The sequence below is a fragment of the Fusarium falciforme genome, chromosome 11 (assembly GCF_026873545.1).
Source record: "Fusarium falciforme chromosome 11, complete sequence".
NCBI classification, from domain to species: Eukaryota; Fungi; Ascomycota; class Sordariomycetes; order Hypocreales; family Nectriaceae; genus Fusarium; species Fusarium falciforme.
In genome coordinates, this window is record NC_070554.1 from 843,798 (window position 1) to 857,021 (window position 13,224).

At 51.1% G+C, this 13,224-nt stretch overlaps 5 protein-coding genes across 5 annotated transcripts; 2 read left to right on the plus strand and 3 right to left on the minus strand.

Annotated features, from left to right (window-relative positions):
- Window positions 1-806: 806 nt before the first annotated feature.
- On the plus strand, window positions 807-2,239 carry NCS54_01317600 (Hypothetical protein; the record flags this gene model as incomplete). The annotated part of the gene is made up of 9 exons (XM_053158382.1): window positions 807-827; window positions 892-932; window positions 984-1,079; window positions 1,126-1,167; window positions 1,225-1,291; window positions 1,340-1,380; window positions 1,428-1,727; window positions 1,784-2,122; window positions 2,179-2,239. 9 exons carry the CDS (start codon window positions 807-809, stop codon window positions 2,237-2,239), a joined length of 1,008 nt encoding a protein of 335 aa, XP_053014357.1.
- A 458-nt stretch (window positions 2,240-2,697) lies between these two features.
- On the minus strand, window positions 2,698-4,375 carry NCS54_01317700 (HET domain-containing protein; the record flags this gene model as incomplete). The annotated part of the gene is made up of 4 exons (XM_053158383.1): window positions 2,698-3,371; window positions 3,651-3,921; window positions 4,140-4,186; window positions 4,312-4,375. The coding sequence occupies 4 exons, from the start codon at window positions 4,373-4,375 to the stop codon at window positions 2,698-2,700; spliced, it is 1,056 nt and encodes a 351-aa protein (XP_053014358.1).
- A 1,950-nt stretch (window positions 4,376-6,325) lies between these two features.
- On the plus strand, window positions 6,326-7,165 carry NCS54_01317800 (GH16 domain-containing protein; the record flags this gene model as incomplete). The annotated part of the gene is made up of 2 exons (XM_053158384.1): window positions 6,326-6,725; window positions 6,777-7,165. 2 exons carry the CDS (start codon window positions 6,326-6,328, stop codon window positions 7,163-7,165), a joined length of 789 nt encoding a protein of 262 aa, XP_053014359.1.
- Window positions 7,166-7,454: 289 nt separating this feature from the next.
- NCS54_01317900 (Hypothetical protein) lies at window positions 7,455-8,899 on the minus strand (the record flags this gene model as incomplete). The annotated part of the gene is made up of 9 exons (XM_053158385.1): window positions 8,816-8,899; window positions 8,738-8,770; window positions 8,582-8,672; window positions 8,489-8,530; window positions 8,286-8,440; window positions 8,198-8,235; window positions 8,017-8,154; window positions 7,546-7,965; window positions 7,455-7,497 (listed from the first exon to the last, which is right to left on the minus strand). Exons 1-9 carry the CDS (start codon window positions 8,876-8,878, stop codon window positions 7,455-7,457), a joined length of 1,023 nt encoding a protein of 340 aa, XP_053014360.1. The 5' UTR covers window positions 8,879-8,899.
- Window positions 8,900-10,680: 1,781 nt separating this feature from the next.
- On the minus strand, window positions 10,681-12,153 carry NCS54_01318000 (Hypothetical protein; the record flags this gene model as incomplete). The annotated part of the gene is made up of 1 exon (XM_053158386.1): window positions 10,681-12,153. The coding sequence occupies exon 1, from the start codon at window positions 12,085-12,087 to the stop codon at window positions 10,681-10,683; it is 1,407 nt and encodes a 468-aa protein (XP_053014361.1). The 5' UTR covers window positions 12,088-12,153.
- Between the last annotated feature and the right edge of the window lie 1,071 nt (window positions 12,154-13,224).

Consider the following 13,224-nt stretch of genomic DNA (forward strand, 5'->3'; position numbering starts at 1 on the left):
TCACCAGGATAAGCTCAAGGGGCCACTCCCGCAGACTCTACGCTATTTCGGCCATCAAAGGTCAAGAATTTTCTTGAGCATCTCTCAACCCTATTAGTTGTCATCTACGTCGTTCCTCTATTGTTCAAGAAAGTCTCTTCAGGAAGGAGAATCCCTCAGATCCACGGGGCATGAAATGCACCCACTGTTGCCAGATGCATTGGAATGCATCAGGGCTGGTCTTTGACCTTGGCCGTGGCCTAATCCACACCTCCCAGCATCTGTTAGTGGTCCAGACACGCCTTAGCAGGTCACTCGAGCCAATGGCGCGGCCGTCCAAGTGTCGTGGTGATCGCTAGTCCGTATTAGCGTTGTCATCTCCGACTGGCTAGAACGAGTAGGAAAGGGGGAACAACATCTCGACAGATGGACTCGAGCTCATGGTTTGCCGCTGTCGATAGAATGAGCTACTGAGAGTTCATTATCAAGGAGGGCGAGTGCTGTGTTGGCTCTATTTGTCTGTTGGTCACACCAAACCGCGAAATACAGCCGCAATTCTCACCCAACAAGCCCTCCCGGACTTGAATTCTACGCCCCGCCTGGACCCCTACCCAGCCCACTGGCTCGGCGGCATCCTCCCGTATCCTAGCTGCAGCCAGGGTCTGGGCCATCCACTCACTCCAGGCCATTGCCCAGGGCCAAGACCACGACCACAACAAGACAAACCCCGCACATGTGACGCGGTTAGCGCCAGTTGTTGGTTTGGAATCCTCCCCTCACCTTCGATTTTGGAAGTGCTTTCACTCTTTTAGACTTCAGAGTTCATCATGTCGTCCCAGATTGAAGCTGTAAGTCGCTGCGCCTGGGACTGAACCTCCCATATCCCGTTTCGCCCACTAAATAATCCATCAGGATCCAAACGTCGGCTATGAGAGCGACGTGACGGCAGACAGGTATTTCTCTCTCTGACCATGTTGGCTGGTCCCGACACTGACTGTAAATAGCGATATCGATTCGACCGCGTCTATTACTTCCAGCATCTTTGAGAATCAGTACTTTCAGGGTAGAACTTATGCTAACCCTAAATATGGCAAGCATTGGTAAATGACTTTCAACAACTGGTTGGCTTCTGCTAACGATGCTGAGGGCACCCAACGATGAGGAGCAGCTCGAAGCCCTCGACATTATGTATGGCTTCTTCGCGGCCTATGAGCTGCGCTCTTGGATCTAACTAAAAACCTACAGACACCATTGGTTAACTTTGATGTTGGACAACAAGCTGTACCTCGCGCCTATCGGAGACAACCCCCAGGTCAGTCTGTGGCACCTTGAATGAGAGGATCTACACTGATCCTGATAGAATATCCTCGATGTTGGAACCGGAACCGGAATTTGGGCCATGTGAGAATTTCTGAAGATCGAGACATTCACCCACTAACTCTCCACAGCAACATGGCCGACGAATTTCCCTCAGCCAAAGTCATCGCCACCGACATCACCCCAACACAACCATCTTTCGTGCCACCCAACCTGGAATTCCAGATCGACGACGCCCAACTGGAATGGACCTTTGAACCAGAAACCTTTGACTTTATCCACATCCGTTATCTGCAGGGATCGATCGAGGACTGGGACAAGCTCTACGGCCAGGTATACAAGGCTCTCAAGCCCGGAGGCTGGTTTCAACACATTGAGCCTGATCTCCAGATGCTGTCTCAGAACCCGGATGTCATTGTTGATGATAAGCAGTATGTCCCATCCTTACTACCTAACTGTTTTTCATGCACTGACCCCAAGTCTGCAGCATCTTCAGCCGATGGGCTCAAGTCTTTAACGAAGTCGGCCAAAAGATGGGCCGAACATTCGACTTTACCGATCGCAAGCAGGAGAAGATGGCCCAGGCCGCAGGCTTCTCCCGCATCACTTACCAGGCTCACAAGATCCCGGTCGGCAGGTGGCCCAAGGATAAGAAGAAGAAGGAGCTTGGAAGCTTCGTCGGCCTTTCCTTCAGCCAGGCACTTGACGGCTTCGTAAAGATGCCCCTGTGTGAGATCCTCGGCTGGAGCCCTGAGGAGATGCAGCTCTTTGGCGTCGAGATGCGTAAAGTTCTGATGGATCCAAAGACACAGGCGACTGGCTGCGTGTAAGTGATACCTACTCTCTCTGCTGTCATGATTATGCTGACCCACGGAACAACAGTTTTAGCATGTATGGCCAGAAGCCAGAGAAGCCAGTTGAAGAGGCTTTGGCTAAGAACTAACGCGCGTTTCCGCTTCTCCTGTTGGAAACCATATTATCTCCATCCTATTCTTCACCCGTTGCTTGTTCGTTATCTCCATGCTTACGATAGTTCCTCTCTCTTCTCAAGTGCGTGGTTCATACTCTGTACGGCGATTTGTTTGGCAACATGCCTAATTTGTCTGATGATTATGATGAAAGAGGACGATGAGGAGCAATGTTGATGTAGCGGAGAGATCATTCAAGTTGTCTATGCCATTGGAGCGTTGTTTGTCCTGTCGATCTTGAACCTCATTCGGCCTGAATGCATGTTTCCTGCAGCGATTGCACAAGGCGATTACCTACTCTTGAAGGCAGTCTACTGAACAGAGTTGCCGAGTTTCTGACTTGCTTTGATGCTCTGAGGCACTTTCTAGGCTACAGGGCCACTGAAGGAGTTTGTTTCAAAGAATCCCAATCTCATGACGAACTGACTACCTATTATACGATCTTGACTTCTGCCTTTTCCGCATGCTCAAATGAATCCCCCAAGTCTTCCAGATTCCAGTAGAAGTGACCAATACGCTGAAACAAATCGTCCTCAACATCCTCGACAAGAAGCAGGCCCTCTCCGCGACCTCCAAAGTCCCGTATATGTAGACAACACACATTGACCGATGGATTCTCGGCAGCTGCCATATCCTCATCTGGTTTGCAATCGGCAAACCCTTCATATCTAGCTGTCTGAAGTTCTTCCTCTCCCTTTTCCGTCCCAGGTTCGTAGAAGAACAGCTCACTCGTCAAAGGATAGAACATGGCGCGTCTCGTATCGCCCTTGATGATGATGTATCCAGAAACCACGGCACCAAACGGCGCATTTTCGTTGGCCAAGTCGACATGCACACCCGGAACTTCGCAAGCAGGTTCAGGTATTGACGAGTCAACACCAAGCTTACATTCAACCTCTCCATCAGCCGAGGCCCATGACCATGAAGGCGCACGATAGGTTTCGAGTTTGGCTTTTCGCTTGTCGACGGTTCCAGACGATGGGAACCAAAGATGAGTGACTTTCCACAGGAGATTGCATGGCAAATCTGTTTCCCACAGTCCGGCCAAGTACCTGCCGGGTCTGCTAAGGGTCTTGGGGATAGTTGAGAAGGCGATAAGTTTGTCTGCTGCAGGATATGTCAAATCTCGTTGGGAATAAGCTGTGACAAGATGGTTCCATTGTTGTTGAATGTCCGTTAAGGTTCTCGAAGAGCTGCTTGTGCCGCCAACGATCCAGCTAGTCTCAAAGTGTACCTTCCAGGTCGTTCTAGGCGGACACCCAGAGCCGCATCTCTCAACCGAGTTACATCTCCAACGGACTTAAGTGGAGGAAAGGTCCACAAGCCTAGGCGATAAGACGCGCTCCTAAAAATTCCATGCCCTCGAATTGATCGGATCAGGCATACCTTCAGGGATTGGCTCTGAAGTCACAATGATGGTCCCCTCAACCCCAGATTCATTAACGTATCGAAGAGCGATCGGGTACAAGGGCTGGGGTATAGAGCGGTTTTGAAGAAACCCTTCTGTAACACTCGCGGCGCTTGACGCGGATAGTGTGATGTATGCTTGACTGTAGACTTTGCCCATCTGGGCAATGTCTTTGGAAGGCTTCCAAAGTCGATACCATCGAGCCTCTCCTGAAGGGTCGCGACGGTAGTCATGACACTCTGGTTCTGCCTACCCCAACAGTAAATGAGAGCACACCATCGAACTTCTTCGCCCGCTTCTGGGGCATAAAGTCGAAGACATGGTGGATCTGTAGACCCATCGATGCGGATAACCCGTCGAGGTGCAAACCCGGCTTTTGGTGGAGGGCACGTTCCTTGGTGACGATGAGTTTCGTAGCATTCCTGGATCTGGGACCGCAGAAACTGAAAAGTCTCTTCAGTTTTTACCTGCTCTTCGATTGGTCTGGACACAATGTCTTGAGCAGCCGGATCCTCTGAAGGACAGTCAGTCTATGTCTAGCTGCATGCTGCCATTAGAGGTGAAGCATACCTGGCGGGGCCACAATCCTCATAATATCAACCTCGCTCACCCAAATTAGACACCGCAGACTAAACTCACCTTCTGTATTATAAGATATCTCAAATGGCTGATCATAAGGGTTCAGCATGCTCTTGGCGAGCATCAACGCGGATCGGCGCTGCCAACCCTCGAACTGTAGGAACTGGGGCTGATTAAACCATGGTTGCCATGAATTTGGATCAAGTGACTGTGCCACTGAAGCGTCAAAGAATGGAAATTTTAGATAGCGAGAGAATAGCGGGCAGCCTGCTTGCACAGCTTGATACACCTTGCCTCGAGTATGGGGAAGCGTCACGTCGGATTGACCGTAGGCTTCCTTCTTGACGGGCTTATCGAGGAGAATATGCTAGCAGTGCTCACATCTGTGAGGCAAACGACTGTTTTCTGAAGCCATAGTCGTGGCGAGGTTGAGTATTCAAAGAGTTGAGTGAGGTTTGCTGATATTCCCAGGTGAAAAAGTCTGCAGCGTGTCCTTATCCTCAGTTGAAAGAAGGTGGCACATCGCGACTTAGCTAAGCTGAGGCATCCAGTATCCAAGCCTCCACGGGCCAGGCGCTTGCTGCCATAGGACCCTGGGATAGAAATAAATTTAACCTGGTAGTTCACTGTTAAAAAGGCTGAATGCGTGGTGTTGGTTCCCGGATCTGGGAACTGCACATACTGAGGATACGGATGAAGCGGTGTAGCATAGAAGTTTGCATACCTGGGAGTTTATCTCGACGGTACGAGGCGAACAAAGGCATAATATGAAGAGGATTTTGCTTCGAAGGGAAGTTAAAGAGCATGCTTGACCCCGTTTTATTGCTTGAGGTGGAAGAGCTGTGCCATCTTCGACTGAACAGCCAGCCAAAACGCAACTGACAAGCTGCTCCTAATAGATTATTGCATGTCAAATGCAATTTAAAGATATCAAAGGCGCTCTTTGTTCTAGCAAAGTGCATTATTGTCAGGGACAATCGTTTCCGTCGAGAGACATCCAAGGATAAACCTCTCAAGGAACAAGGGACGGAATGAATGGTAGACGCGGAATAGTGGGTGATACAACATCGGCACCGCTTTATTTGGCAAATGAGACTAGAGATAGAAAGTAAAGTATCGTTTCCACCCTTTAATCTACTTGCATATATCGTCTACGGCCTTGCAGCTTCGCCTATGCCGCGCTCAAGGCATCCTGACCGCCCAGCTCGCTCTTGTCCGCACACTCTCATTCATTGCGAGTCTTTTGTTTTCAACGACAACTCTAACCCCCCTTTGTCCTTGTAAATGACAATATCAAGCACATTAAAAATAAGTACAATGACAGCGTCAAGGTCCAATCCCGCAAAACACCGTAGCCTTGGGTGTTGAAGCCATGTCATGACAGCAGCCATCATGCACTTTGCCACCTTTGGTCTTATCAATGCAGGACAAATATCCACCTCACTCCTTGAAGTCGGGCCGGGGTCAGCAGCAGATGTCCGTGTTGATAAAATCGTGCAGGGGTGGAAAGGTAAAAAAACTCACAACAATATGGTGATGATTCACGTACGAACAAGCGCAGTGGTATTGTCGACACTGGCGCCTATTTCCTTGCGACTAAGGATAAATTCCGGGCAGCCCTATTAATTTTAATATTTTTATTGATCTATTGTGACAGAATAAGCAAATCATTAGGAGTTGACAGCCCACGGCTTCATCCTAAGATCCCAACAACATGAACCCCTCCACAAATCGTACTCCCACTTCCAGCCACGATCGATGTGCCTGAGCCGAAATGGCTCGGTCCACCTCGAAGGCTTACGCTTAATTGTAATGCTTTGTCTGGCATGTGCAAACAATATAGCCTTCCCCGGTCTGTGGACTGGAGATGTCGTGGAATGCATTGACGCCTGCATCTGGACTGGCGCCACCGTCTTTCCCCTGACCATGACATTCCTGTCACAATTCTAGATGTCGGCCCGCTCCAGTTTCGAAACTCAATTGCACTGAGCATGGCTATAGTGAGCGAATATTTATATAGGTAAGTGTGTCTTGTGGATGATTCTTGGACAAGCACACTTCAACGACATCCACCATGCATTTCACTTCATACTTGTCAGTAGCCTTCTTAGCCTTGGGCTTGACTGTGGCCTCGCCTCAGGGAAGTACCCAGAACCGCTCTCCGGAGCCTCCTTTCAAGAATGGCAAATATGTCGTCAGCCGCAGGGCCCAGTTCACCAACAAGAAGGTCTTTACTTTCCCCGGCAACAAGCTCCCCAAGGGGCTCACCGCGAGCAACTACCCGGCTGGGGACAGCCACAGCTTCCTCCCTGCCAACGTCAAGATCCGGAACAACTACCTTGAGCTCCACGTTCCTGGCAGTCAGACCAGGATGCCGTACAAGTGCGCCGAGGTCATCACCGACGTCCAGAACATCAAGTACGCCAGCGTGCGAACTACTGCCATTTTTAGCGAACCTGCTGGTGTTTGCAATGGTAAGTCTGTGCTCTTCCATCAGTAGGGTAACATTACTGACATAGCCCCAGGCATGTTCTTCTACCAGAGCGACACTCAAGAGATAGACATCGAGTGGCTCTCCGATCCCGAGTCGCAGTCCAACGCCGGCACTCGCTATGTCTGGTTCACCAACCAGGACGAAAACGGCGATGGCAAGAGCACCTACAAGGCCGTCACTCCTCCCAGGAGCCCTACCTCGACTGAGCACGAATACCGCGTTGACTGGACGGCCGGCTTGGTTCAGTTCTACATCGATGGTAAAAGGATTTGGCAGACTACCCAGGACGTGCCCACTGAGCCTGGCGCTTGGATTTTCAACAACTGGTCCAGCGGCGACAAGGGCTGGAGCGTTGGTCCTCCTGTCCAGGAGGCGGTTTTCAAGATCAAGCAGATCGAGATGTACTACAACACAGCTTAAACATGCGTGTTGCTGCCTCAAAGTCTACACGATGCCTTGGAAAAGTGACTGCATTTGGATGTCGACTAGTGCCTTCAATAGTTATTTGACGTTCGGTCCTCAGTATGAATGGCTCTTCTTTGACATGTCCATGGTGATCTCGAGTGAACCTAGGTGACATGCCAGTGCGACAGAGGAACTCCGGGTGTCTACGCTCCGGCCCAGTAGTTCGAATGATATCAACACGCATATCTGTCAATTGTCTATGATATGTTCATGTTCTATCATATACTCATCACCAACCAACCCCTCATTCACTCGTCTCACTCGGTCTCTGTGCATAGATAGAAACACTATCACCGTTAGTAACAAACAATTCAACCCAGAACGAGACATCTTACATTGGCCAATAGGCATGAATAGCCGGGTTGTTCAGCTCCGCCCTCGCACCAGCGACGAGGACAGTAACCTCTTCCCGACTCCACCCATGAATCCTTGTCAGCGGCGCCATAGCGGCACCTTCAAGTGCATACCCCGTGTTGATATTATTCCACTGACCCAGAAGCTTGTGCTTCTTATCCTTCGGCCAAGGGTTGGACGGCCACTTGAAATACGTGTCGACAATGTCGATGAAGCCAACTTCAATCATGAGGTCCTTGATGTGCTTGTGGGTGACCATCGCTCGGCCCATCTTCTCGGATGCGGAGTTGAGGAGCTTGTTCCAGATGGCGAGCTGGTTCTTGGGGGTTAGGGTATCATCGTCAGACTTCATAGCGATGTCGACTTCTTGAATCTCTACAAAACCCCCAGGCTCGAGGTTGCTGGTGAAATTAACCTCAAGGCAGAATAATACAGGAAGTGCCATCGCTTACTCATAAATCTGGCGCAGATAATCTTTCCAATTGCCGACACTGATATTCATCATTCTGCTGTGAATATAGTCAAAGGGCTTGGAGTAGCTCCATTCCTCGTCAATGTCGTCCACGATGAATTGAACATTCGGGGGCACACTAAAGTTGTCAGCTTGATCACCCAGAGAAAAAGGAGCCTTACAATTCCGGCTGCGTAGGCGACAGGTCGATCCCAATGACCTGCATGTTTGTCAGCGCAAGTTCAGGCTGGTATCAGTCACATTCATTACCTCCGCCTCAGGATGCTCATCGGCATAGTCTAGGGCCCAAATGCCAGTGCCGGTGCCCAAATCCAGCACACGCTTGACTTTGGCGTCGGCGTCGTTTGGTGGAGCTAGACCAAGCTTGTTCTCCAGCGTGTAGAGGAACAAGTGATGCTGCAGATCTACAACACTGAGCAACCATCACCTCCAAAGGTTCAGAGACAATTTACCTAGTCGTTCATTCTCAATGTCGTCATTGGGCATGGCATACTCTGACAGCGTAGTCAGCACAATGTTTTCACCAGACCCAGTAAAGAACTCACTTCCGTCCTTGTATCGGTGATAGGTTCTGCCATTCTCACGGCGGTAGTCGAGAATGGAAGCCGACAGACTCTGTGTCGACGATGCTGTGTCCTACAACGAGTGGGGTTGAAAATCAGCTTTTTGCGTCCTTTTTTGTGCATTGCACAAAGCCTTACCGTCTCATACGATGAATCGCCGTCAGTATCAACCTGCACAGATCAGCCAGTGCCATCTTGCAATCACAGAGTCCAAACCTCGTCATCAGCGACCATAGCTGGCCCCGGGTTGGTCATATTCTCTTCTTCTGGTCCGCACATTGTCAGCTTTCTTATCGCCAAGCTTGCAAAAGAGACGGGCGACGCAAGCGCGACTTGTGAAGACGGGATCTGCGAGCATTAAGTATGCTGGGCCCCCAGCGGGAACCTAAGAGCAAGCCAATCAGGACTGCATTGTTGACGACCAACAAGTGCCACAATGCATGAAGTGGCAGAAGACCCCCCCAATCACGGGCTGGTGTTGTTTCCTCTTCTCGCGCGGGATGCGGAGAATCATCAGGTTTGAGAGAATACCCTGTAGCTCCCCGCTTTCAGATGTGAGCTGATGCAACATGGATGCGTAGTTCATCGTGATGAGGAGATATCTGGGGAAGCTGGTGGTTCCTGGGAGCTGGAGGGGAGTATATCCTGAGATGACACTGATAGAACAGATGGAGGGTTCGTATTGCAGTCTCAGTATATCTTTCTGAGTTTAGAGGGTCACACAGAGATTGAGTGCCAAGTATGGACGGAAACCTACTTGGTGGCTCAGTGAAAAAGTTGAGTTCCTAGAATTGGCGAACTCCCGATCTAATAATTGGAATATCGTCAATATAAACTTGCCCATGTTTTGAGCCTAGGGCGTCGGGTCGAGTTAGTTCCCGTCAACCCGTACCAATGAGACGCTTGGTAAACTGGTGGCATCAAAGCGCACAAACATGCGTCTGGCCAACCAACTACCCTAGGAGCACACTGCAATGTGACAGACCAGGTGGATAGAACATGCATCTGAGTAATCTTTGTACTAATTGATATCTATAGAAAAGGCTTGGACGGTAAAATAAAAGTCAAGGTGCCCAACTCATTGTGCAACATCACCGTCGCATGCATTCAGAGCTGATGGCGCTATTGCAAGGGTGTGTGTTTCTTGCAGCAGTGTGCAGAAAACCGCAATCCAAACTATTAAAACAGGCTCTTTTTGACAGAATAAAAGTTTTAAGTCATCAGTAAATATACAGGCCCATCTCTCCCTGTACAGCTGATTCGTTCGTCTACAGCAAACACGTCCCCCGCCAACAAGGGGGCCAACAACTACAATCCCATCTGCCAAGATCAGTTTGATGCCGGCAATTGAGCTGACATGTCTTGAGCACGGGTGCATCGTTTGTTGGTTTGTTTGTTGGTCGCACAGCAGGCTGGGCATACATGATAGTGTGGGTTTGTTCAGCCCTGTGTTGTAGAACCCTGGAAAAGATGCACGGTCAGACCTGAGGCTCAAGCAGATCCATTGACCCCGTCGGAGGATTTACGTCTCCATTGACCATGTCTGCCTGTCTCATAGCCGATGATTGCCTGAGTCAATTCTCGACTTGGCAACGCAAATCACAGGCCAACACGTGGGGAGAAGTGCAGCCGAGACTGGAGGATTGATGTAGAACGTTATCGCAGCCAATCACGGCCTCTCATTCTAGCGCGTCTGTCTTTGACACAGTGCTTGGTGCGAGTGCGACGCGGTCGATCCTTGGCTGATGATGGATGTGCCCCCTGCCAAGCCTCAAAGCTTGGCATAGCACAGCCCCGCCGGGGTCTGCTCGCCTGCTTGCTTGCTTTACGAGGGAGCCAAGGAGAGGGGAGAGACCCTTTCAGATGGTTACTCCTTAATTTGCCAGATTCGTCTACGAGTCAATTGCGCCTCGTCGCTTTCCTCAGCCGCGGGGTTTATCACCATGGGCAGATTCGCAGAACAGGGGCTTCAGGGGGACAGAGGCCACATTCTCGTAAAGAACTAATTATTGCGTGCGAGCTAATCAGCACCATTGGCAGCTTGCGCAAAAACCAATCTATTATGTTACTTTAGAAATTCGTCAAAGATATTGTCTAATACACTCCCGATATGCATCCGTTGCCCCCTGGCAAAAATAATGATCCGACACCAACTCCTTTGCTGGCACGTCTAGCCACCCGGGCGCCGAGTCGCCGATGCCAAAGCTCAGCCAGACCTCGTCGTCCAAAAATCCGTGACTCCTCTGCTCGGGCTGGTTCCCGTGGTACACCATGCTGCCCGTCCAAATGTACTTGCTATTAGTCTCGCCGTGGTATGTGAGCTTCTTGCTCACGCTCAGCATCGTGTAGGGCGCCACCGCCGAGTAGACAATGATACGGTGATCATACCACGTATTCGTAAACTCGGGCGGGTCGTAGCGCATCTGCACCATGCCAATCATGACTGTATTGTGTTCGTGTGGTTCGCACTCGCCTCGCCTGCACAGCGTGAGGCTGAGCATCGGTGTCGATTGATGCACCCGTCGATCGCTGAGCATCACATCGTGGATGCACGTGTTCTCCATGCTGTGCCATGTCTTCTTCTCGTTACCCGGAGGGAAGGGCTCCTGGACAGCGGAATCGCGCTCGGCCTCAACGTCTTGGACGGGTTGATTGGTCGCGTTGAAGCGGAAAAGCTGGCTGGGTTCCACCATGAACATCATCTCGTCCTCATCCTTGCTGAAAGGAGAGTAGATGGGGGCCCAGTTCTTTTCGCGCTGGTATCGGGGATCCGATTCTTGGCCCTCGGGGGGTTGCCGACGAAGCAGGACGGGTTCGGTGAACTTGATGGGCGGCAGCTTCTTTGCGTGCTTGCCCATCTGTCTGATGAGCTCGGGGACGGCAGCGCGGGCGTCGATGATGTACATGCCCTCGCAAAGAATGGGGTCGTCGACCTGGTGCGTGAAGATGAGCATGGGAGCACCATGCTTGGTCCAGAACAGCTTCATGTCCTCAGGACCGATGTACTTGTCCATGCTGGGTTCCCTCATGCAGTGGTGCTCAGGACCAGCAAAGTCCTCGACAAGCATCTTGGACCAGTCGTCGTTCGCCGTCAGCTCGGGCCGACCAAAGTTATCGTAGGTCAGGCTGACAAAGGTAGCGACCTGTCGCGCCAGTCTGTATTTCTTCCCCTTGATCTCCTTATCAACGTGGGGCGCGCGGGCGATGACGAGGAAGTCGTGCTTGCTCCCCTTGGGCAGCTCGAGCAGGGTCGGGTTCATAATCTTGTGGCCTGTCGACTTGACATTGATGGTGTTGTAGAAGCCGAGGTTGTTTCGTGTACTCGTCAGGAGACGGTAGTCGTTTGTGCGGCTGCGGATGGCATCGTAGCCTTTGGGCCCCGAGGGGAAGAAGTAGTCGGATTCGAGGTGGAGGGTGCCGAGGATCAGGACGACGAAAGTAGTGATTGCCGCGTAGAGGACTACGCGCTTCGGGTGAGGGAAGCGCATAGTGAGCGATTGCGCCCTCACATCGAGGTTGGACAACAACAGATGGTGGTGATGTCTCGGCAGTGAGTGGGAAGGGGGCTTTTCATCTGAGACCAGACTCCAAGGGGGGCGGCAAGTCTTATAGCGTCGGTGTCGGTGTCGGGGACTACCTTCCTTGGTCAAGCTTTTTTCTTTCCATTTTTTTTTTAGCACGTCACCCACTGTAATCAAGCATTTGCCAATGCTACTCGCCCCTGCTTATGCGCTAGGCTCCATGCGTTCGAAGAGCCCCGACCGACTGGAACAGGGTTCATTCGTACTGTGTATCAACACTGTATGACATGGTCTGATTGCTGATGAGGACACAGTGTGCATCTCTGTCTCATTTCGGCAGTCCGCGGGCTGTAGTCCACCAACGTCCAACTTTCGTAGGAGTCGAAGATAATGGAAGCTGTCTTGTTCAATTCGGTCATCTTTTTCAGCTGCCTAATTATTTGCAAGCGAGCCTCGCACCGTATGCCGCATCTGTCCATCAAACCAACCACCATCACCCACGAGCCCTGGAGATGAGATGGATGGCCCGCCCCCCTGTGGTCCGCATAATTCTGGGTCAAGAAAGGCCAGCCAGGGCTGGACCGCGAACTCTCTCCCAGGTTCTTCTCTTCTGGAAAAAGGAGGCGGAGCTGATTGGCCTCGGCACTGCCAAGAGCGGCATTGGGCCTTGGCCTCCCCCAGATGGAATCGCTCATCAGCAACATCTGACATGTGTGCCAGTTTGTCAGTCATTCCACGCCCAGGAGCCAAGACATTCGACATTGGTCTTCGTAATGTCTCTGCCGGTTAACCGGAATAGCCGAAAACAGTTTTAAACTCTTCGGTTACCGGCAAGATAGGTCGCACAACGTCAATTCTAACCAGGTCTTGCATCCAATGACGATGAGCAGTTCTGTCATTACGCAACCCCGCGCTTTGTCTCTGGTCGTGCATCCATCCATCTTGGCCAAGACTGCGGACCCTCTCCCTAGACATGGAAAAAAGGCCATAGTATTAACCAACATTCCCGTCATGTTACCGTTGCATCTCCGTGCTGCACGTAACATGGTGCGAATGCGCTTCAGTCTCATTGGCTACCTACCTAAGAGTGAAGCGAGCGAGTTG